At 45.1% G+C, this 25,320-nt stretch overlaps 1 protein-coding gene across 3 annotated transcripts; it reads left to right on the top strand.

The window, feature by feature from the left end:
• The first annotated feature begins 8,236 nt into the window (after window positions 1-8,236).
• Window positions 8,237-24,520, top strand: TRNAU1AP (tRNA selenocysteine 1 associated protein 1). Of its 3 annotated transcripts, none has more exons than XR_012996930.1 (10): window positions 8,237-8,332; window positions 11,485-11,582; window positions 12,396-12,495; window positions 15,266-15,318; window positions 16,677-16,808; window positions 19,949-20,068; window positions 21,515-21,677; window positions 22,258-22,291; window positions 23,611-23,777; window positions 24,036-24,096. XR_012996930.1 is itself a non-coding variant. In XM_076357372.1 (10 exons), exons 3-10 carry the CDS (start codon window positions 11,497-11,499, stop codon window positions 24,170-24,172), a joined length of 825 nt encoding a protein of 274 aa, XP_076213487.1. In that variant the 5' UTR covers window positions 8,263-8,332; window positions 11,295-11,371; window positions 11,485-11,496; the 3' UTR covers window positions 24,173-24,520. The 3 variants fall into 3 exon arrangements, 2 of the variants coding, with proteins under 2 accessions (XP_076213486.1, XP_076213487.1); XM_076357372.1 differs by lacking the exon at window positions 23,611-23,777 and adding an exon at window positions 11,295-11,371 and having other exon boundaries at window positions 8,263-8,332; window positions 24,036-24,520; XM_076357371.1 differs by lacking the exon at window positions 23,611-23,777 and having other exon boundaries at window positions 24,036-24,520.
• The last annotated feature ends 800 nt before the right edge of the window (window positions 24,521-25,320 follow it).

Below are 25,320 nucleotides of genomic sequence, written 5' to 3'. Positions count from 1 at the left end.
TCCAGTACAACAACAGGAGGCAGGAGGGCTTCACCATGGGTAGTGGTAACTTTAAAACTAGATACCTTTATAAACCTTTTGGTTGTATTTCCTTAGGTCCAGAGCCTTGTGCTGAGCTAACAGGCATAAGCTCCGAAAGCAATACCACTCCATGGAGAACCAAAGAGCTTTAGGGCTTGCAAGTGGTTCAAAGGCAGGCGAGGAGATCAAAGTTGTTCACCGTGTGCCAGCTGCAGCGGTGCTAGCACCGTTAGCCTCTCTGCCACACAAAAGAAGGAAATTCATCATTTTTTCCTGGATGCTTTTGATATGGACACTAGCTCTCTTTCATCAAAGCCAAAGAATACCTGGGAAACCGCTTCAGAGGATTTTAAATTATCTCAATTTATCTTCAATACGAAGAACACTAAAATAGGAGAAACTGGCTGGGTTGAAATTTAAAAATCAAAAAACCACACAAAACCTTTGCTGCAAAACTCAACCCTATGAAAACCCTCACCTATTGAGCTTTTAGGCTGAAAAAGAGGGAACTTCTACCCGCCATTAAGTTTGTCAGCATTCACTAAAACAAGAGCAAGCTCAAGAAAAGTCTTCTCATTGCATTTCTGCCCCAGTACCAAGACCTGCTGAAAACCTTACAAACAGAAATAAGTAAACTGCAGTTTACTTCTGGAACCATGCCACCTCAAGCCAAGGAGTTCTGATAGCAGGGTTTTATCCTCTTTAAACTTAGCAGAAAACTCATTAAGACTCACAACCTAATCCCCTGATCCATGTTTTTTGGAATCAGAGGAGCAATCTAAATGTTTGACTGATTTCTCTGAAATTTTCAGCGATCAACCATCTCTAAGAAAGAAGCTCTTGGTAAACAGTACTGTTGGCAACCAAGAAAAGATACAAGTGGCAACAGGCTCTCTGCTCACTGAAATAATCAGTTCAGTTGGCCTGTTTGGAGCAGAACGTTCCCTCCCTGCCCCTCAAAATGGGTACTGCTCCATCAAATCCAGGGAATTTCAGGCATTTGTAGCATTTACTACACCCAGATACCCTCAGATCAGCCTCACAGATTTAATATACCCTGCAGTATGCAAAAACACAGGTATCCCACCCTGGAAGAGGTGTGACTATCATCTTATCTCCCCTCCCTTTCCTCATTTATTAGGACTGGTTTATTTTTTTACACATAAGGTTTAGATCCTTAGAAAATTCCCTTGACACCATCTACCTAGTAATTGTAACTGTGATGGTCTCATTCACAGAAATGGTCAGGTTTTGGTTTATTCTGGTTTATTCTGCATGGTCGGTTCCAGTGCTACATTGTAAACCTGAAAAATTACTGGAGTCAATGGGAGATTTGCACATGGCATCGACATTTCTGCAAGCCAGCTCCCTGGAGGCGAATACACCTCTCCCGCCCATTCAAATTTGCTGCTCCTCAGTGTCACTGAATCCTGTTCCAAGCACAGAGGAAGAGCAATCTTTCCCACCCCCAAGGAAATGATCCAATCCCCCCACAGGCATTATCAAGCATATGTATACCATATTCAGGGGGTTCTCTGATGTACTTATAAAAACCACACAAAAATTCCCATATGAAGCCTACTGCCTAACAAGAAGAAACCTTCTGCAAAAACCTCCTTGAAATGTGTTTTGCTGGAAGTTAAGCAGCCTTCCTATCCCGCCCACAGCAGTGTTAGAGGAGAACTGATTCAGCCCTCTTACCTTTCACTCATTGGAAGACTGTCCTTAGCACACCCTACACTTCATCTTTGATTTCTGGATTAAATAAATCCAGTTCCTTCAGCTTCCTCCCTAGGTCCAGAATTTTAGACCTCCTGTTGTTCTTCTTGCTCTCCTTTGGTCTCCAGTGTGTTCTTCTCTTCTCTTAGTCCTCAAAGCTGGGAGCACCAATGCCTAACAGAGCGGCACGATTAATTACCCCCGTGTCTCATGTGACTTTCCTGCTAACACATGCCAGAACAAAATCAGTCTTTTTTCACAAAGCACCAACCGTTGAATCATATTCAGCTCGTGGTCCACTAAAACCTCTGCATCCTTTTCTGCTATGCCACTACCGTGCTATTTCCCACCCTTTATTTATAAACCCACTCTGGTTCTCCTTGCTGTCGGAACAGTTGTCTAGGAGAACCTGATATACCTTTTTCGGACTTGTAGGAAGAAATGTACCAACAGCAAATACTAATTCAACTGCACAAGCTCCTGGAGAGACAGAAAAAACGAGTGAGCCCTGACAGTTCCCTGAGAAGCCTCCTTGTTGGTTCTCCAGCAGCATCTGAGCAAGGGTATGATTTGTAACTGCTCCAGAAATTAACCCATGAGTCCCTCACGTGTCACAACTACATGCATGTTATTTTTCTGACCAATGACCATTTGTGGGGCTGCTCAAAAGAGGTTTCCAGCAATCTCCAATTGCTGCCACGTTTTCAGTTTAATTTTCAGGCTGCAGGTAGCAAGACAGCACCGAGCACAGCCAGATGTCACATAACTGGGACCGAATCACCACATGCTTCTGCTCTTCCACCCAATGCCCAGCTTTGCCATTGCTTCATGACGCGGGTGTGACACTCCGCCCAACTCCAGATTTTCATTTACAGCAACAGAGTGCAAAAGACACATGCTCAATGAAGATTAAACTGAACACTTCGCACGCCGCTTGGAGCTTGGTAAGACTGAAACCCATAGAAAGTGCTGTTATCTGCATTTTACAGAAGGGATTAAGAGAAACAAACCCTGATTTAGCCCCTTAACTCCAGGCACCTGCTTGAAGTGCTTCAACTAGAAGCCTAAAGTGAAGAGTGGATCTTCTCCCACACGTGCTGCACTGCTCCACACACACACAGATGTACCCAGCTGCATGCTGTGGAGTGCAGCAGAGACTCGTGCAAGCTGCTGCAGCGATGACTGGTCAACTGGCACCGCCACCTTCCAGCCATGCTGTATCCAAGACAGGCACCCTGGTGAGTCCATCGCCTCTCCCCATCAGTGCGTGATGCCCATGCCCCACGCTGCACAGCCTCCGCCTCCTCCCCTCTTTCCCTGCCAGCTGACGCACTGCGCCTTCCCCTGTGCTGGCTCCATTTAAACAACGTATTTGCAAGACCTACTGGGTTTTCTGTTGCCTCGAAATCGGACAGTAACAATTTAAACAGACTGGGGCTTCTGTTTTCAGCAACATCAGAAGTGTTTGTGTTGAGTCATTAGCTGACCCGCTTTTGGAGTTACACAGCACGCTCACTGATGGGGTGAAAAAGCCTATTTATTTATTTATTTTACTTTAAAACATCATTGGCATGAGATCCCACAACTGACTGTGTATGGACTACAAACATCCTGGCAGATACCCCAAGAGCTACTCTCAATCAAATATCTAAAACCAGGATTAAGTCTGTCCCATGGGATCCTTATGGAGGATGTAAACAAACGAGTCCTGCCAGCTAGTAAATTATTACTGTGAACATCCGGAACACTCTTATTTGACCTATTGACGTTTCCATAAATCCTCTGAGGGTGAATTCCATGTAGTACCAAGGAAGAAAATAAGAAACAGACTTCTTTTTTGACCCCATTCCTGGTAAATGACATCCACAATCTGAGATGGCCCTTGCTGAATCCTGGCTCGGTGAGACACAGCGGTCTATTATTTGATCCCTGTGGGGATAGATGAGGGCTCCAAAGAAATTCCCTCGGAGGAGCGAGTAAGGACATCCCTCAGCGAAGATACGAAGTGGATAAAAACTACAGAGGAACAGGGATCGACTGATGGTGTGGGAACAGGAATGCAAAACCAGCACGGGGAGCACATATGCTCATAGAGGGGAAAACGGACGGACCTGGGAATAAATTCTACTAGCCCTGCTTGCTCGTTGATGTCCGTAGGTACTCTCTACGCTGAACTCTATATGTTGTTGCTCACAGCCATTCAGCTCAGAAGCCACCCAAGCTTGAAAGACATTCCTTTAAAGGAACAGGAACAGAGTGTCCATGTCCTATTCAATCTTGGCTTTGCTGGGGAATCTTACAAAACCCACAGTACCAGAGAAATATGAACATGGGACTATCGCATAAGTGCCTTCACTTTTTCTTAAATACAAGGCAAGAGAAAACATCAGGTCTCTACCACTGCGCTGTGTTGATATACAACAAACTGAGTCTGGATAAGAAAAGTAGCAAGCACATACGTACCAATAATGAGCTTTTACTACCACTTCCTTCAAAAATACCACTGGTAGCTAGAACTCGGCCAGAAATTATTTTTACTTGCTGTGAGATCAAGATAGGAACAGCAAGTCTTATCAATAAATAAATAACAATGTCAAGTCTACCGTAATTTGTAAATATTACATTGAAAAAAAAGATCCCAGATCTCTATATCACTTTAAGCTGCGTTATCTTCATCATATAAAAAAATGGTTTTGATCAAATTTTAAGATATACCATCTCATGCAATAATGGAAAACAGATTTCATTGCATATTTTCTCCTGGATTACTTAAATTACTTTCAGAATCTCAGAAGCCATTCCAAGCTCAAAGTTTTGCTTTATGTATCTTTATTTTTTTAAATTTTTTTTATTATTTCAATTATCCCTGGCCAAATTCATCCCTGATCTCAGTCCATGGGCTACAGTTGTCTAAGACGGAGGACGGACCCGCGAGACCAACAACGGGGAAGGCTCTAACACAGTAACATACAGTACCGAAGGCAGAAAAACCATTTAAGTCAGTTTCAAGCTCAAGCTAAAAATAGCAAATTCAAATTAAAATCTCCCAGGCCAGATTCTCATGCTCAAAACCATTAATTTTAAAAGCTGAGACCACTCAGGGCCTCCTCCCAGGAGGTACTGAGTGACCCTTAACTCCAGTGAAAGTTACTGAGAGTTGAAAGAGCTCTGAAGCTCACAGGATTGGGCCCTTCAGCAGGCTAAACTCCCAGTGACCAGCTAAGAAACAGACTGCCAGCATTGCCCAGTCCTGTGGGAGGCTCAAGGATCACCCCTCCAGTGGATTCCTGTAAATGCCAATTGGAATTTATTCAGCAGTTTTCAGGACCAAGTTCCCAGACCAAGAAATCACTACTGTCCCAGCAGAGGCAACAAGATATACAGATGTTTCGGCTGCTGACTACTGACATCCACACACAGGACAGAGGAATCCCCATGTCTTCCTATTATGAGCTGCTGCCTCTTTGCCAGTTCACAGATTTTTAAGGGGGAATAAACAGTTTTTCAGGTAATAATATTCTTCTGGCAGTGTTTTTGCTCTGTCACAAGGTTAGGTGCATAAACAGCAGTCACTTCAGATATAACACTGAATATAAAATTCTTACCTTCTCCTGGTCCAACACAATCACATGATCTTGGCTTCCTTTTGCATTTTCATTGCCCAACATCCATCTCTATGGATTATCCCAGGAAAAGCAAGTTCTGTATTACTCAGCTGGAAGGAAAAATGGAAAGGAGTTATTAAAGATACTGGATCCACTTCATCAAATGACAAAGAACAAACTACTGGCTTTGAGTAGTTGTAAGGTAGTAACAGAATGAGCGACAGCTTTGTGAGCTCCGCAAAGCAGAGCTCAGTGCTAACCAGTGGATGAATTGCCATGTTGCAAAAAAAAAAAAACCCACCCTGAAAGCTGACACCTGAAAGGCAGTCTCGGCAGGGACTCCAAAGAGGGTGAATTTGCAAGAGACCAGTGACACCGAGGCACAAAAAGTGCTACTCCGCAACCGAACGTCTTTATTCAACAGAGTTAACAGCTGTGGGTCTCGCTAGTTGTCTCGATTTTATGCCAGATTTTGCAATGCTGTAGGGAAGAGCTTGGAAAAATGACCTGAGGGTGCCCTAGGGACTCAAAAATCAGAAAACAAATAAACTGTAAATATGTTTTTAATCTTACGATTCTTGCACACCCATGATTGCTGAAGAGTTGATACTCTAGAGCAATCATTACTGGCCATGCTGCAGAATTATGATAGAGATGCAGATCCTGCCCAGTATGAAGATGAAGGATTTTCACAGTCTCCTGCAGAAATGTACTAAGGGTCAATGTTCATTACACTTTTCATCCGCAGGGAAAAGCAGAGCGAATGTCTTTTCGTTCTACTCCTGGTCGGTTTCACACATTAGTCACTGTAATGCGGATGATCTGGGGCAAGATTTAAGCGACCATTCACACATTGGTTCAGAAGGAGTTTCAGAGGATTGGCTCCATCGCCACCCGGTGCTGCTCTCATCGCACTATAAGGATGCCCAATTCCACCACCTGAAAATCCCCAGCCAACAACCCGCGGCCTTGTGCTGCCCTCTCACGGGCTGCAAACAGCAGAGCAGCAACACCTCTGCTCGCCGAGACCCAGCAGCCAGAGAGGCAATAAATAGTACGGAGGGTTTGGAGTGTCCCTGTCATCATCAGCTGGATTTATGGCATACTGCAGTGACTGCACAACCACAGCCAGTGCTTTAGCAGCACTGCCCCGTGCCTGGCTTTCCATAAGAGGGTACAGGGCTCACAAAGCAAAGCTCCCGTGACCAGAACTGCAGCGTTGGGTGACGCCGAAATACCAACCAGCTCACAAGCACGCAGCCCTCAGTGCTCTGGGTCCACTCGTCTCCGCTCCATCATAACTAGTGTCCTCAATTGCTCCAGCAACTGCCACCCTTGCTGTCGAAGGCCTGGGGGAGTAAACAGGCGAAGAGGGAGGATTACACCGTACCCAGTCCAACCCCACGTGCTGGACTGATGACCCCAAAAGACTGAATCTCCTGCCTGCTGAGTGAAGAGGCAGCGGTCTAACATCAGAGCCACTGCAGAGCCGGGGGCAGCCCCGGTTTGGCTGGGATTCGGAGCATAGATTCTGCCCCGTTGGGTGGAGGGGAGCAGGGATTACAGCCTCTCACAAACCTCCTCAGCCCAGTAAACCACGCTGATTTGGCCTTCTGCTGACATTGCCAACAAGTGTCCTACTTTGTAAACCACGTGCCAGCACCGACAGCAGTGCTCTGAGTCGCGCACTCACAGCAGAGAGCTGAAAAACTTCCATGCAGCTTATTTCAGCACCTCCCACCTTGACGAGATGACCGAAGTGCTTTTAAAACACCACAACGGTAGGAATGTTATCCCTTTACCACACCAAATTATTTGGGATACACAATGAGTTTCCACGATATTTATGCAGAGCACGGCACAGTCCTGTGTACGACTATATGAACTAATTAATTCTTTTCTTCATTTAAAAGCCTCATGATTTTTTTAAGGCAATCCCATGATGCGTGGGGGCCTGGGTTGTCAGCTTGGAGTGCTAAAATGAATTCAACCCCTGTCTCACGCTTAGAAAACACAAGGATCTTTTAATTAGGAAATTTGGGGTTTGTTGTATTTGTCTTCTCACACGTGAAACTTTGGAGTATGCAATAGGCCTCATTTTCTTGCCCCATTAAAGGGGCTGGAAACTCACTGACCCTTTTCAGAAAGAGCCGAGATCCTCGGGCACGAGGTGACTCCAGGAACAGAGGCGTTAACGGAGACCCCAGCGCTGGCCCCCATGCCCCTCTCCAGGCCAGGTGGGCAGCCTGCCTGGTTGCTTTTCCATACGTTTTAAGACACAGACCTTCTCCTGGGGCGGCCATCCCCCCCCCCGGCCCTGGCTCCCTACCTCACCACCCCCTTTCCCCGGTGCTCCTGCCCCAGAGGGACCCTCCTGTCCCCCACCCCAGTCCCTGCGTGGCCTCACCCAGGCTTGACCTGCCTTCCTGGCCCGGTTTGCCTCATCCACCCATCCACCTCCCCTCCCCATCGCCCCTCCTCGGCCCCTTCCTCCTCCTCCCAGTCTCCAGCCCTGGACCCCTCATCTCACCCCCCTCCACCCAGGCCTACCCCTCACCTCAGGCCTCCTCACGGCCCCACCAGGCACCTCTCCGCGCCCAAAACATCCTCAAGGAGCCCCAAAACCTCCTCGAGGAGCCCCAAAACCCAACCCTCTTCCCTCTCCTCACACCCGCCTCCATCTTGAGCCCCCCACTCCGCCACGGCCCCCCGCCCGCGCCGCCGGCACTCCTCCTGCCGGCAGGGGGCGCTGCCGCGGGCCGGGGCGCCCGTGGCGGCGGGGGCGCCGCTCTCTCCGCCCGCCGGGCGCCGCGGAGGAGGCGGCGGGGCAGCGCGGCGGCGGAGCGGGCCGCGGGCTCGGCGTGAGGCGGCGCCGGCGGCGGCAGCGGCAGCGGCGGGGCTGAGCCGGGAGGCGAAAGCCGCGGCCCCGCTGAGCCCGCCCCGGGGCCTGCGGGAGCAGCATGGCCGCCAGCCTGTGGATGGGGGACGTGAGTGTCCGGCCGGGACCCGCGCGGGGCTTTGTGAGGCGGGCAGCGGGGCGGCCTGGCCGGTGGGAGGCGGGAGGGCAGCGGCCGGGGCGGCCGGCCCCGGGGCGACCGCGGGCTGGGGCGCACTGACTGACTGACACCCTCACGCTGACTGACACCCTCACGCTGACTGACACCCTCACGCTGACTGACACCCTCACGCTGACTGACACACACCCTCACACTGACTCACTGACTGACACCCTCACACTGACTGACACCCTCACACTGACTGACACCCTCACGCACTAACACAGCCTCACGGACCCTCACACACTGACACACGCATGAACTCCCGAGCTGACTGACACTCTCATGCACACACACGCTCCTGTGCACGCTGGCAGGCTCACGCAGGCTGACATGCACACTCGTACAGGATGACACGCACACTTACACATGCTGGCACACAAACACGCGCTCAGAGACGCTAACCCCAGCCCAGCAGGCACGTTCGTGGACAGTTACAGGCTCACAGACACAGTTAGACACACGCACACACACCCCTCCCGAGTGACTCTCGTTGCCTGCCCGCAGCCAGGGTCACAGGCGCGCTTGTGGCACTTACACCAGTGTCCCATGCTGCCTGCGCTCACGCTGGTGGGCAGGCACGCTCGTGGGCACTGTTGTGTTCTCACGCTTTCGTGCTCATGCTCTATTAGGCACTTACACACTCACAAGCCTGTACGCTCGTATGCTTCTAGGGTTTATATGCTGTTTTATATGCTCACGTGCTTGTAGGCGCTTACATGCTCATGGTCATACACTCTAAGGCACTTACACACTCACTCACGCTTGTGCTGCTAGGCTCACACACTTGTGCTCACGCCTGTAGGCACTTACGCTTGCTTGCACTCACATGCTCGTATGGACCTATCCAAGAGCATCCCTCACTGCCTGCCCCACGCGTGTGCACACCTGTGGGTGCGCTCACAGACTTACAAGGATTCACACTCTCCTACATGCGCACACACTCATAAGCACTTACCCACACCAGTATTTCCCTCATGTCTGCCTGCATGTGCACCTGGCAGCACACTCACAGATGCTTCATCACCCTGGGGTGTCTCTCGCTGCCTGCTCACATGCACGCCATGGGCACACTCACCTAGTGATACACACCCCACAGTGTCCCTTGTTGTCTGCCCTTCACACACTGCGTACACCCTCATACTCGTGCACCTGTGTCCCTCACCGCTTGCCACTGTACACAGACACTTTCATACACGCTCGCGTATGCATACTCACACCCAGTGTGTTGTAGTGCTTTGCAACCCACACACACCTATATGTATGTGCTTATGTTGTATTGTAGTGTCTCCACTGTTTGCCACTTTTACACAGTCACGTATGCAATCACACCGCTGTATCGTAGCGTCCTTGCTGCCTGCCACATGCTTGTATACACCTGCATATACGTACAGACATGCAAATGCAGTTACACCAGTGTATCACAATTTCCATGTTGCCTGTTACTTGCACGCGCATCTTTCTCCAGCCTCTTTCTTACAGGCTCACACCAGCATATTGCGTAGTCCTGCTTGCACACACGCATGCACCCTGTAGTCTTCCTCAGCCTCTCTCAGGTGTGTGTACACACAACCCAGCACATCACTGAGGATCCCACTGGCTGCTTCTCTCTTATACACACGCTTACACCAAGGTTGCCATTGCATTGCACACGTATGCTGACACATCAGTGAGTCTTTCACTGCCTGCCACTCGTGCAAACTCACTCTGTAGAGTCCCTTTTCTCTTTACCTGTACAAAGGGTTATCTACCACCTCTCCGCCATAAGGCCATCTCCTTTTTCAGTCGCCTCTCTCACAAGCAGGCGCTGCTCTTTGAAACACACACGTGCATATCCAAGCAGCAGTCACCTGTTGCCTTTATGAGTCTGGCTTTCCTGTACACACACACCACCGGATCACTCTCTGCATGGCATGTCTGTACAGAGCAGTGCTGCCTCCTGCTTTTGGCACATGTAACAGAGTCATTTCTGCTTTACGCTCACACCTCCGCAGGGCATCTGCCACCTTTTGCACATGCGAGTGCAATGTGGTTACCCACTGTCGGATACTGCACAAGGCTGCACCTTCTGTCACGCACACAAGTGACGGAGCCACCTGGTACCTGACAGACACACGAACACACTCGAGGGCTGTCAGTTACCACAAGGCCATCTGTCTTACTCACACAGGTATATATACTTATATATATGGAGCTAGATACGTTTCCCCAACACCCCAGCCTCATGTTAGCTGTCACATGCAGTGCTCCCCATCAGTATGTGTATTGCACAAAACCTGAGTTTCAGTTAGTTCCCTCCTCCACTTTGTATTAGACAGGCATCCTTTTCCCTCAGTACCTTCATCATATATTTGGTCCAAATTGCAGCGTCATTTCATGCTTTTCAGTCACTTACTCCATACAGACACCTGCCCTCCAGCGTGTTCACCCACACAGAACCACTGCCCTGCACGTCACACACACTCTGACATGCACAGCGCCACCCTCTCACCTATGACATAAACACGGTCAGTGCACCCATGTGCAGTACAAAGCACAGACCTACTGCGGGACGCGATTAGAGGTCTCCCCTCCAAGTGCTGCCCTACGTATCTCCACGGTTACACGAGGTAGACACGGCTCTGCAAACCCCTACCCCAGCTCGATGGGGGCTCTGTTACCTGACGCATGCCGCCCGTTCGTCATAGCACCCCGGGCTGTGCCGCGCCTGTGTACCGATAGCGCTGGCCCAACCTCCGTTTGCGTACAGAGAAGGAGCCTGCCATCTCCTTATCCCCTGCTCCGTGTAGTGAACGCTCAGTTTGTTGCTGTATGTTTCTGAGTGGCTTTTGTCCTTCTGTGAAAGCTCCCTGTTCTCTGAAATTCATGCTGTCTCTTGGGTTCCACTTTGCAGACTGTTGAGCCTGGTTCATGCATGCCTGCTGGTTTTGAGTGGCATCGACCCTCTTAAATGAGTCTTCTTTTTGAAGTGTAAGGGTAAAATACTTCTCAATAATGTTTTAACTGCTTAGGGTGACATTGACACATATATTCTCCTTTTTGTAGATGCCTTGGTCTAACTTTTTTTTTTTTTGCTTTTATAGCTGGAGCCATATATGGATGAAAGCTTTGTTTCAAGAGCCTTTGCCACCATGGGAGAGCTCGTACTGAGCGTAAAAATCATTCGAAACAGGTTGACAGGGTAACTGTTTATGCTTGTTCTCAGTTTGTTCTACCAGTGCATTTGGATTGAACCATTTGCCCTCTGCATGGCATCGCTGTGCTCCTGTCCGTATTACAGTGATTTTCCGTTTGAGCTTTTCGCCATTGCTGCCAACAATGTGGGTATATTGATGATGGCAATGGAGAGGACAATTGCTGGCCCTTCAACCTCCCCGTCAACAAACCAAGGTTTGGCCCTCATCCTGCAGTGCTTCGGCACTCATTCAGAGCGGCATATGTATGCCATACAGACCCTCTGGGAATTACACCTTCTGGGCTGAAGGCTTCAGTGACTAGTCTGTGTTAATCGTTGCACTAGTGCAGCTACGTGATGCTGGCAGAGGTGGGAAGTCTGACTTTAGAAGGCGCCATGTGAGGACCCTTTGAGTTAATTTGGAATAAAATAAGTGACTACGCAGGATAAAGTAGTTTCATGTTTTGTAAATGTTGTAATTTCAGTTTTCAGTTGTTTAAACTTGGGTGGGAAAATTTATGTAGTCAAATGAAAGTAGGAAGTAAACTAATTGTGAGCAAAACTATTTTCGATGTGCTTATGTTGACGTGACTTACTGGTAAGTAGGGGCTGTCGCTTTACTTGAGATCCAGGATTGCTAGTTTCTTTTTGGTAGCTAATGTTTATACTTTGAAAAAGAAATTGTTCTTTTTTGTTCTCTTTGAAAAAGTATTGCAACTATAGCAAATTTCCTACCAGTTATCTAAAAATATAATATTCCTCCTCAAATGTGTTTTAAATCTGAAATCTTTCTCTCTCCTCTCCTGTGTCTATGTTCAGAATTCCAGCAGGCTATTGCTTTGTAGAATTTGCAGATCTAGCTACTGCAGAGAAATGTTTACACAAAATCAATGGAAAACCGCTTCCTGGTGCTACACCGGTGAGTAAATGAAATCAGCCAGCTGGGAAGCAAAACTGGGAAGGAACAGATAATGTAGAATCTGTATTTTGAATGATTTCAGACAAATTCATAGTTAGCAAACTGGGATTCTTCTTTTCTTTAGAGTTCAATTAATGAACATAAAACTAGTAATGTTCTTGCTCAGAAAATTGTTGGAAAAAATTCTCATTTCTCTCTGAATGTCTGGAAAAAATCCAGGTACAGAAATGTTGTATTTCTGAGCCTCTACTATTACCAACGTTGGACTAATAAGACACCAGAGAAGAGCAAGGAAAAAATAGATGGAGTGTACCTACCACAGTCCTTCTGCCTCTCTCTGTTTGTCGTTCCATATTAGTTTGTTACAGTGTGTATATTGTTTTATATGTACAAGGTGAACTTGCAAGTTCGCACTGAGTTTTGAGTAACTTTGATTTGCAAGAGAGACATGACTTTTAAGCCTTGCATTATTCTTGGCCCTTAGCAAACAGAAGTTATTCAAACCTATTTCCAGTGGAGAAAGAGCTAGTCCATTGTATAATTGCAATGCATAAGAAATGTCTCGGATACATAAAAGCTAGGTAGTTAGGAAGAAGAGGAGGAATAGTCATAGAGGCTAATTTTAGGATGTTGACTCGAATGTGTAGTAGATTAAAATGGGACAGCTGACACAGCTGTCCGTTGTACCCGCAGAAGTTGGCTGCAGTAGCTAGGATGACTGGTTCATAAAGCAGCTCTAGAACCACCTCACTTACAGTGTGATATAGTAAGGTAAATTGATGCCTATTTCAGTGTAGTTAATACCCTGAGTAGGAAACGGGGAAGTTCGGGTGTTGTTCCTTGAACTATTTGGTCAACCTCCCTGAGAGGATGGCGTAGGTGAGAGGCCTGGAGGTATCTGTTTCACCTGTCCTGTTTAAGATGCCCTTATACTGCAAATCAGAGCCCACGATTAAGGGAAGCTAATCTACCGAGATGCCTTCTACAGTCACTAGAGAGAGAAAGAGAGCGGCTCTTGCAAGGAGTAATATAATAATTGAAATTTGGTTTTGGGAATACCCGCCTTTGTCCACAGTTTAATTCAAAATGTGGTGTTGTGTAGAGGGTTGATTTACATAACGCATGGAGAGAATTACAGATGTCAGACAGAGATCCGATGTAGGCAGCCTAAATCGGTGCACTCAGCAGGCAACTCTCCAGCTCGTCTCTTGCATTTAGATACTTTTTCTCGTTTGCGGAAAACTGAATGTGGCTCACTCTTTTATTTATTTTTAAATACTGAATCAGCCAAAGGAGTAACAGAGAGCCATGGTGCTGTTGCCATCTCTAATTTACAGAATTAGCATCTCCATCCCCTTGAGTGGAAGTACTCTCAGGTCTCTCATTGAGTTTAAACCCAAAATATTGTGATGAAGAGCGAAATCCAAAAAAAGGTGAAAGTGCTTCAGAGTAGAATCTAAATTTTGTGTTAGCTTGTAAATGGTCCACAGAAAGAGTTGTGTACCAGTGTGCACCAGTGAATGTAAGCATGCAAGGAACGTGATTATAGCCTAGACTTAAGTCTTTGTTCTGTTTCCCAAGATTTATTTACGCTATCTTTGAGGGAAGAAAATACATCATACAAGGTGCAGGAGCACACTCGGCTCTCCGCTGTGCTAAACAAACGTCCTGATCTCTAGGTTGTGGACTCACAGTAGGCTTGCTTTCTTTGGCCAAATTCCCCTTGAGTTCTTGCTATGCCACTGTGTAGTGCAGAGGGATATCTGCTTTGGAAGCCTGGTGGGAGATAGAAAAATGGTTTTGAAGCCCCTCAAGCTGACGAGGGAATCCAGCTTAGGTCTTCCACTGTCTGGGTGAGTTCTGACACCAGTATTCTTGTAAAGGAGTGCAATCCTTTGCTTCTCCCTCTGTCAGACATGTTTCAGAAGAAAATAGCAATTACCATTGCACTCTGCAGTGAGCCTGCTTGGGTCATTGTGTGCTGAGCATCATATAAGAATGCCCATGGGATTGAGACCCCCGGGATTTTGAGGCAGAAGACCAGCTGCTCCTGAGATCTTGGTCTAGACGTAAATGTGAGTTGGGTGCAAGTTGCTGCACCCTGGTAGGATGGGGGCAGGGAGTTCCAGATGTGCCAGTGGGCACGAATCTAGCCTCCTGGGAAACTTGTTTAAAAAGAAAATCAGGTGCAAAGTTTAGGGGGGCCTCCAGTGTCCAATGACAGGTAAGGCTTTCGGAAGAACCTTAGTTTTGGATCTTACTGAATGAACACATCATCCAGAGCAAAGTATTTAGCCATACTTCCAGGCTCAGGGATTGATTCCATCTTCTGAGGTGGCAGATTCTGGTCTGCCAGTATTCTTGTAAATCACAAATGTCCAACAGTCTGTGCTGTCATTTCATTTTAAGACCTTAAAATTAGAAGTCATTTAATATTTGTTGTTAGTACCTCTGTTTTCCTGTCTTCCTTAAAGATACAAAAATTTGATGCTATGTAAGGGTCACCTCTCTTTCACTAGCTTTATAAACCGCTGAAATAAAGATAGGCCAAACCTCTTGGTGCAGGTTCTTTGCTGATTCTCATTATTATAGCTGTACTGAAGTCAAATAAAAACGTTGTCCTTGATACATTAACTGGCTGGCCTGACGGCGTTGAACATCTGTCAGCATTAAGAAAGTTATGTAAAATAAGCTTATTGTACTTTTTCCTAATTGTTTGGATTCACATGAGAAAATTTGAATGTATGGATTCATTTTTGCCTTGTTTCAGGCAAAGCGATTTAAATTGAATTATGCAACGTATGGAAAACAGCCCGATAACAGGTAAAAGCTCAATATTCAAATATTAGTTTTGCCTGCTTAATGTCTTTTTATCAATTGCCTTGCAAAGAGGATTCAAAATACGTAAACCCACAAGTTCATCATTGCTGGTTGAGATGTACAGCTAGCAAATTTGGGTAGGGGAGCATTCATGAGATGCATACAACTAAAAATTGTACCATTTTGTCTAGCAGTGCCAGACAGCTAAATCCCATAATTAAAAATGTAGATGATGTTAAACTGCCTTGGCACACGCTGCAGATATTTGTGATGCTGTAGCATGTTAGCGCTTTCTGTGTATCTGAGGATGCATCCCATCGTAATACTATATAATGCCATGAATGTGGTTAGCACCTAAAGATAAATGCAGTGGTTTCACACCACCTGGCTTAACTGGCTAAAGTACCACAACAGTCAGCAAAGAGAGAGAAGGGTGCTCTGAATTGCCCTCTGGAGGAGCCCTTCTTTCTCCATTGACAGTGAAAGGTGCGTAAGGAGACAAACAAGCTAAATTAGGCTCCTGAAGTTGGGTGGTGTGAGTACCTCTCATAACGCCTGCCCAGAACTGCTTACACCGTTGAAGTAATAATAACACAAGGAGGTGTTCAGGCAGGTGTGTACGAGGGTGAAAGCAGCACAGTCCTGCAGTTTATTAGGGTAGTGTTAGTCATATCTCGGCAGTTATATTTTTATTTTTGATTATTATGAATCTCTTTTTAAAAAAAACCACAACTCTAGATTAGAATCGAGGCATGACAGATGGGGGCGAGAATGAGATTTACATTTGTTAACTAATTCTTATGGTTCCATTTGCTCTGGAAATACAGATGGGTAACACAGCCTTTCTGATTCCAGCAGCTTGCCCCGTGAGTCTAGCAGAGGGAGGATAACTTAGACTGCCTGTCAGTTTTATGCTTTACCTTTTGTGTGGCACAGCAGATTTGTCAGGAGTGTCTTTTAAGATATTTAAACTTTCTGGCATCAAAGTATCTTAATTCATATATTATAATTTAAGATCTATATATTTGAAGTAGCAAATCTATAAATGAAACATTAATGTTTTCTTGCCATATTCGAAATCCAGAGATATCCTGTGAGAACTAAAAAATGAAATTCTCTTTAAATAGAAAGCAGTATTGAGTAGATTAGTTGTGCTGCCTGAATTAACTTGAAAAGCAGTGTCAATAAAAATTTTAGTCACCTAAGCAGCTTAACTGGCGACATTTTAAAGTGTCTGTTAAATGGTCCTTTAATATAACTTTTTTCTGAAGTCAAATGTTCAGGCTAAATGTTAGCTGTCACTCAGCACGCCTCTTTTTTTGTGTGATTGTACTTAAAAAGTTTTCTTTTGATTTCTTTAGTCCAGAATATTCACTTTTTGTGGGAGACCTGACTCCTGATGTGGATGATGGCATGTTATATGAATTTTTTGTTAAAGTTTATCCATCGTGTAGAGGTGGAAAAGTTGTTTTGGACCAGGCAGGAGTATCCAAGTAAGTAATCTTTTATTCATTCTTTTTCTTTCACTTCACATGCAGCAATAGGAAAGATACAATGCAGCAAGGGAAACAGAATATTCTTTCAGCTTAGATTTTAGTTATCTAAAAATACAATGTTCTTGGATATTCAGTCTACAGTATGCTTGGGTTTTGGTAGTCACCACAGCGTATTGTCACTCCTCTGTCAGTATTATGCCCTTTGTGTGTTGGCAGTATGTTACTGCACTTCTGAAAATGCTGAAAAATGTCTAAGTAATCTTGAAACACTGTCTGCCTGGACTTTCAGATGGAATTGTGCTTTTAGAGTCTTTAGGCTACTGAGCGTATATTCCTGTGAAAGCTTTACAGGTTTTTGTTTCAAATAGGGTAGGGCAAACAAAGCTATGATTCATTGTCAAGTACTTAGTAGCTGCCTTGTTCATCTTCACTGGAAACGTCTCGCCAAAAACATGTCAAAAAGTCGGTTTTCTTAATGTTATTAAAATGTTTTCTAAATAGCAGAAAAGGAAACTGCATTTTTCTAGAAAAGGGACCAGTTGGTCAGCATCCTTGTTTTCAAAACGGAAATGAACAGGCTTCAATGAAACACAATATTCTGGTATAATAATATGAGAATGTTGTGACAAGGCCTAGAATACGGCTGTAGATCTCCCCTCTTTCTCACATAAGGTCTTAGACGTGTTGGTTTGAAGGAACCTCTGGAGGTCTCTTGTCCAAGTTCCCACTCTGAGCAGGACTGCTGCCTACGCTAGACCAGGTCAGCCATGAATTTTGTAGCCTGGAAATCCTCCCAGGACGGAGATAACACAACCTGTCTGGACAGTCTGTTCCAGTGCTGCACTACCTCCCCAGTAATGAAGTTCTCAATGTGCAACCCCAACCTCTTGCAGAGCTGCTCAGTCACTCTCTGGCTGTTAAGTGCTCCTGCTGTTACCGCCACCTCGCCTGAGACCGACACTGCCGGGGTGGGCTCCGGGTGCCTCCTCCTCCTCAGAGGTGTAAACCCAGCAGTTCTTGTTTTGCTACACCTGCTTCAATCTCTGCCTACAAAATAGGTGTTGGGTGATGCAGGCTGGGCCATTGGTTGGGCTTTGCGAACTGTTCTTAAGTGCAGACCTCAGGGAAAGGGGACCTGTGGTAGCTTGGGAAGCAGGAAAGAGCAGGGACTGAAAGGCCTATTGCTGGGCAGAGCACAGCTATCTCCCCTAGCAGTGCCGGGGCGTTGCTGCCAGGGGCTTTGTTGTGACTTGTGCAGTTACTCAAAACTGCGGCAACTGCAGGTGTTAGTGTGATGCGAGAGAGGAACCTGAGGCTTGTGGACGTGCCCAGTGAAAGATCCTGATCCTGGTAGATCAGGAAGGCCTCCTCCCAGCACCTCTTGTCCAGGCAGGAGAGGAGCTTGGAGCCTGACGCCATAGTGCTGTGCCTGCTTCTTTGCTTTCTGCTGAGGGTGCAGGCTGGGGGGCTTGTCCTAACTGCTGGGACAGGACAGAATGTCTGCCAGGGTGGTCCTGGCCATGAAGAAATTATTTCTTGGTGGGTTTTCTTCTGTACTAAAATCTGGTTTAGCCATCGGTGTGAAAAAACTAAGTGTCTGGAAAAGTTGGAAGAATCACTGTCTCCCTCGCTGCACCTCACATCTATTCCTATACACTACATCCAACTCTTTATCTGTCCATCTCCATTTTGGAACTGCCAGTATTCCCGGTTTCACTTACGCACTCCTGGTCCCATCCGAAAGGCTGCAGGACTCTTTGTAGCACCTTAGAAACTTACACACTTTTGTGTGCAAACACCTAAAACTGACTTAAACTGACTTAAGAGTTGACTTGCACTGGTTTAATTTGCCACAGTCCTTTTGCGGAGGGCAAGTTAAACAGAATGTGTACCCATGTAGAGTTCTGCTCTTGCTTAATTATCCGGTTTGTATATGGATAAGCCTGAGCTTTGATTTGGTCTTCTGTATGTGAGAAGTACATGTACATACATGCATATATGTATAAAAATACATATTTGGACTTGTGGGTATAGCTTGCTAGGCAAGATACTGCATTTTATGAGGCACCAACTGCTCTGTAATAGCTTCCAGTGTGGACCTGCTACGAGTACTAGGTGATGCCGCCTTCAACATAGTGTGTTACTTGGTGTTTAAGAGTTCCCACAGAATAGATAATATGCTGTAAATTTACACCCTTGCTTACGGCTCGTTCTTTTCTCCAGGTAGACAAGCCCTTTCCCTCCCAAACTCCTTCCTTTGCCCTCCCACACCTAAGTCTTTGATCTTTCTGCTGCGTGAGGCAGCCCATTCTGTCTTGGGATCCTGGCACTGCCCTCTTGGATGCTGTTGCATTGCTTCTGACTCACTACAGCATCAGAATCCCACACAAAGGACCTTTGGGGTTGGAGGGGAATTAATATCTTCTGGCTGGCTGAGGTACAGCCACTAGTAGCTAGCACCACAGTGAAGGATTGCCACGGAGTCCAGGGTTTGCTGGCTGTGTGCTATCCCTCTTCAAGTTGTGCTGTCAGAGCAGGTTTTAGCAACTTGACGTTAAGAGCTCGTTTTCAGGTCCACTGTTGAGAATGCTGACGGGGCCGTGCCGTTGTTAGGGATGACAGAAAGCCAATTTGAATGTTTTCCTGTTGAAAAAAGGACTTGATTGGAAAGTGTATCTCAGTCGATCCTACAGAAAAGCAAAGTTTTCCTTCACAGTGGGGCAGTTTTAGATGTAAACAGTGCCTATGTCTTGTCAATCCTGTGCTGACTTGCAAGTGTTTAGATTATCTGTATCCTCCCGGTATAGATTTGAGGCTTTGCTGCTGTCTGTTCATGCATTTCGCCGTGTCTTGCGTCAGCTCACTTCCAATTCCCCAGAATCCACTGGCACAAGACTTACATTACTTTTGTGAAGCCCTTGCAAGTACTGCCAAAGCTTGGACGTACAGTTTCAAGCATTTTGCAAATAATACAAAGCAACTGGAAGACGGAATCACTTAATCTCTAGTAAAAGCAGGGACAGGCCTAGTGAGTGTGTTTCATTTGCTGTGTTTTTCAAAACTAATTTTGACTTCACTGTAAATATTAAAAAAAGTGGCTTTTTTTGTTTTATATGAGTTATTCTGTATCTCTGCAGAGGTTACGGGTTCGTGAAATTCACGGATGAACTGGAACAGAAAAGAGCGCTGACAGAGTGTCAAGGAGCTGTGGGGTTGGGCTCTAAACCTGTACGCTTGAGTGTGGCTATACCAAAAGCGTGAGTATAAGAGCAGCCAGATGTTTATATAAGAGCACCGTGATGTGAAATCACATGTATTTTTAAATGTCTCTTAGTGGCTTGGGTACAGTTCCTGGATGTTTCCATCACAAAGTGAAGGAATACCCACGAATATAGTAAAGCAGCTAGAGTATCAGAATGCACAGGAATTCAAAAAAATTATAACATTAGATCAAGACTAAGCATTTTACACTGTTTTTATTTGTATACGTTATTAAATACACACACATGTACACACACTGTATTTAAATATGATTATTTTTAAAGTATCTGTTCCTTTGCATTAAATTGAAATAGTCTAAATCTGCTTATTGATTTCTGGATAGCAAAGCTCAATTACCTTGCTAATTCTATTATAATGTCTACTAAATATAAGTCTTTTGGGGCAGGGATTAACTTTTTTTTCTGTGTTTGTTCAGAACCTGATACAATGAGATCCTGGTCTGACTTGGGGCTCGTAGCACTAGGGTAATACAAATAATAGTAATTGCTCCCTATTTGAATAATATTTAGATTTTCAGTGACCTCAGAAGTCTTGGGGGGATAAGGAAGAGAAAAGCAGAAAAAGAGGGTGTATCGTGGTGAGAAGATTGATGTTTCCCTCTTCCTACTTCTCACTAATTTCATCATTAGACATAGCTTTATGTGTGACATTTTCATTTCCAAACAATATTTGTCATCTCATTATTTCAAATCTTGATAATCAGGTGAGATTCCCAGTTCCTTGGGAATGCTGCCACTTTATGGCAAGGAATGGGAATTTTAGTCAGCTCACAGGCTATTTATTTTTTCAATTGCTCGTAGTCCTTTTTACTTCATGAGCTCTTCCAACTGTGTGCATTGAAGACCACCCAGTTCAGTGGGAATGGCGACAACCAGTCGTTGGTTAGGCTTCTGTACGATAGTGGCAGAAGGGAGAGGTTTTTGTCCGTTCTTACTAAAGAAAACTCCAGTTCTTTTGCAAGGCTCTAAGTCTTTAACTCTTCATGTAAAGCAAGACTCAGTACCTTGTCTCAGGAAGCTGCAGAGTACTTAACTTCATCCCATTTATCAGAAGGAAAAAGGGACCCAAGAATCTGGATCGTGGTTCAGGATTGTTCTAAACTGAGGCTCATAGTCCTGAACTCTTCCCTTCCCAAAGCCAGGAAGTGATACCAAATTACTCATAAAGAATGAAAGCAATGTTTATTAATGAAGATGAATATGAATACAGGAAAGGGCATTAAATTTAAACCACTTCTTTCTTTCTGCAAATGTATGCAAATGATCAATACTGCTGCAGTAAATAGCGAATATATAAGACTGAAATTTGCATGTTAGACTAAGCCTTGTCTATGTACCATATTGTATCTTAAGCTATTTCACTGCTTCTTTTCATAATTGTTCTGCATTATTTGCAACTTATTCCTGCTTTATTTTTTTAAGTAATCGTGTGAAACCAATGGAGTACAATCAGATGTACAACTATAATTATAACCAATATTACCAACAATATCACAACTACTATGCCCAGTGGGGCTACGACCAGAACACGGGCAGTTACAGCTACAGCTATCCCCAGTATGGATACACGCAGAGCACGATGCAGGTAGGGCAGCGCGACGTACTCGCTCTTCAGTGATCGGTCAGCACAGAAACACGACGTAGGTTACAAAACGGTGATGGGCCCATTTTATATTTAACTCCGGGGCCTTAATATAGCTACTTGACGAGGAAGCAAAACTGTTTAGCAGACCCTGGTGTGTACTGTTGCCTTGTTTGGGGGATATTGCTGGGACTGGAGGGGTAAAAAGGCGGGGGGGGGGGGCATAAGGGCGTCTCTTAATACAGTTGTCACGGTAGAAGGGTTCTCTTGATACGGGCGGTTGGACAGACAGTGCTAAGACTGCCTTCTGGGATCCTTCATAAGCCTTGTTTTAGAGGATAAAACAGATCAGGACAGCCACCCGCTGCACCACAGGGATTTCAAGAACTGCTGCCTCTGTTAGAAGTTTAGTGTGGGATCTCCCCCGTGGAGTCTGTCGGGAGTGGAACACGGGGCTTATGTGTGAAGAATTTTGTTGTAATCAGTCAGATATAAAAGTCAGTATATGACAGCAGTAATCAACAGATGATGTTCATAAAAGATAAATATCTGCTGTCCTAAGGTGGTTTTTTTTTCCTCGCAGACATATGAAGAAGTTGGTGAGGATGCATTGGAAGGTACGTTTCTTGAATTCGATATTGAAGTTGTCTGTTTGTTCTGCACTGATTAGAGGTAGTCTTTCTCAAATTGGCCCTTAGTTTCAATGTATAATATAGCTTTATCTTTGAGTAAATCTGAGGTCTGAGAAAATTTGTGGGTCACTATCACCTAGCGCAATTGCATCCTTATTTTACAGACGCTGTTCCTAGTCGGAACTTTGTCAGGACTGAAACTAATTGACTTCACTAGCACTGAGATTTTAATCTTCTATAGTAGTCAAACTTTTATCCTTTTTTTCAGTATTTTTTCTGGTATGCTACAAAAACAATGTAGATATTCTGTTTTTCTGTAAAATCTTGGAATTTAGAGCCCAGGATACTTCACTGTGCTCTTCGTTTAAAAAAGAAATAATACCAGTTAGCACACTGATAAAATATTTGCTTTAGCAGTCATTGCTGGAAATGGGCCGTTAAACCATGTTGGGGTTTTAGATACACATACAAGCAGTTTTAATTTATTGATGCAAGAAAACAATCATTTCATACTAGCAGTTCCAAATTTCTCTCCCGAGTGGAATGTGCACTATGTAGTGTATCTTATTCTTCTCTTTAAAAAAAATCTAAAAATCACACGGTAACAGTAGAAAGCAGCTGGATCCATTACAGGATCCATAGGTATCAGTAATGATGTCAATGAGAAAGCCCTTAATGGCTTTTAAAAGCATTACCGGAGAGCTTTCCTTTCTCTGAAACTAAGACACCAGTACTATAGTTAGAATATCTCTGGGGTGTCTTTTTCTCATTGATTAAATTAATACGTTGAAATTTGTAGGAAACTGAAATAATGTATTGCCGGTGCATCATTCCCTTTTCTTAATTCTCTTCTCCTGTGATCTGTTACAACATGAGGTAGCTAAAACCGAACATGTTTACAAGCATTTTATTCCTGATGTGTTTGGTAGTTTTTCCATTCGGTCAGCTAGTTGCTTTGCACTCTGATAGTCGCTTACTAACCTGTGTGATTGTGCTAGTCTGATAACCTGAGCTTTAGATCGTGGGTGGTGTTAGGTGAGCTTTACATCCTACAAGCGCTTTGGGGAATACGATGAGTCGATTTTTGTGAAATGTTAAGTGTGCGTTGTTAGCAGCAGAATTGTGCCCACTGGGTTGGTATCTGGCTCCAGAATGCTTTACAAACATTTCTTCCAACTGTAAAATAGGGGACATATTCATGCGTAATTCACTGGGTGTCGCTGGCACTTCTTTGGTTACTAACTGTGAAATGCTTTGAGATGTTCGAGGCTTTGGCAGACGAGCTCTGGTGACTCTTGTTGCAGCAGCGTAAGAGGCTACCATCCCCAGCCATCCACTCTGACCCTGTAGTGGAGGGAGCAGAACGGAACGTGTGCCTGCGCCTCCGCTCCTCCACTTTGCAGTCCGGTGCCTTAGTGCCAACCCACCTTCTTTGGCAGTTTAAGTGGCTACACTGGGCTGCGAGGTGCAGGTATGCGTTCTCTCTGTTGACTCTGCTATGGGGGCAATCACCACTGGAAAGAGGGACATACTTGGATGTAGTTATTTCTTATCCCATTGCAGAAAGATTTACCAGGGCTAATCTAGTCAGGTTCGTGATTGGGCAAGTGCTGGGAATGTTTTGTGACTCCCCCCACATTTGTTTTAATAAAACTAACATGTTTACGGGGTGTGGGTTTTTCCTAACGCATTTGGCGTGTGACCTATTTGTCTGTCTTTCCTCCTTTAGATCCGACGCCTCAGTTGGACGTCCATGAAGCAAATAAACAGTTTATGGAACAGAGCGAAGAGCTCTACGATGCCTTGATGGACTGTCATTGGCAGCCTTTGGACACTGTCTCGTCAGAGATTCCAGCCGTGTTATAGCCTCGTTGCTGAGGCACTGTGTCTGTGTGACAAGCCCGCCAGTGCGCTCCGGACTGTTATGCTGCACCTGGATCCTGCAGTAGTGAGGGGTGGCCCTTTCTCCACCCAGGTCTGTTACTCGAAGTGCAGGAGGACTGTGGCCTTTCCTGTACAGAATGAGTGTCGTAGGAGCATCATGGTAACTTTTATTCATGGTGAAAGTTAGAACTGCAACAGTTTTATTCCTTTTGTCTTGAAATGAACTCTTAATACTTCTTGGGAATTGTAATTTATAAACTTTCAACGAGATGGCACAGGGGAAAGACTCTACTCCAACGTACAATAAAAAAGTTGGTCTTTTAAGTAAAATTACCCTTTGCATTTTGGTTCCTGCCCATCTTTCTGTTTTGCTGCCCATTTAACTGTCTTCAGTCATTTGATCCAACTCTCATGAACGCGCTATTTTAAAAAATCATTGTTGGATACCACTAAAATGTCTCAAAAGCTTTCTAGTGACTGGGTAAGGTTGCTGTAACTTGAGCACGGGAAAGAACCATGTAGATGAAAGCTTATGTTCTGCTTAACCGAAGCTGTGATCTTGAGCTAGCAAGTTTATAGCTTGGTGTTCTTAAGCAATCTGCCTGAAGAGCATTTTGGAGAGTAAAGACAGAAAGGAGCGTTATAAAACTACTACAGACCGATGCCTTCTACCTGGTGATCTCTCGCACGTTTGGCTGGCTTCTCCACCTGTGTATGAGGAAATAATTCCCCATCAGTCAAGCAGTTTAAAACACTTTTACCAGCAACCTTGTTTAAATGTTATTTTATGTATCATGCCTTTTTTCATTGTGGACACGCCTTGATGGTCTCATTAAGATGTTAAGATTTCATAGCGTCTTCCACTGTCCTGTCAGAGTGAATATGGTGAAACTGAAGATCTTGCAGCAAAAACGGGTCAGAGCAATCTAATTGATATATTGTGCAACAAATTGTTGCTAACCTGGAAAGCAGTTTTCTACTGGATGTTGTATAAGCTGGATGGACAAGCAATATATTTAAGCTAATATTATGTTGCGTTAGAGGTGAAAGCGAAAATAATAGCACTTATGTACATGTTATAAGCCCTTTTCAGGCTTTTGTGCCTTAAACTCTTTGAGAAATAGGAACAG

This window comes from Aptenodytes patagonicus, chromosome 21 (assembly GCF_965638725.1).
Source record: "Aptenodytes patagonicus chromosome 21, bAptPat1.pri.cur, whole genome shotgun sequence".
NCBI lineage: Eukaryota > Metazoa > Chordata > Aves > Sphenisciformes > Spheniscidae > Aptenodytes > Aptenodytes patagonicus.
The sequence above is the reverse complement of the archived record's forward strand: the minus strand, read 5'-3'. Positions and strand labels throughout refer to the sequence as shown.

Coding starts and splice junctions, on each gene's coding strand:
- TRNAU1AP (XM_076357371.1), top strand. CDS start 8,306: ATGGCCGCCAGCCTGTGGATGGGGGAC. Junction 11,583..12,395: donor ATTCGAAACAGGTTGACAGG/GTAACTGTTTAT, acceptor GTCTATGTTCAG/AATTCCAGCAGGCTATTGCT. Junction 16,809..19,948: donor GACCAGGCAGGAGTATCCAA/GTAAGTAATCTT, acceptor GTATCTCTGCAG/AGGTTACGGGTTCGTGAAAT.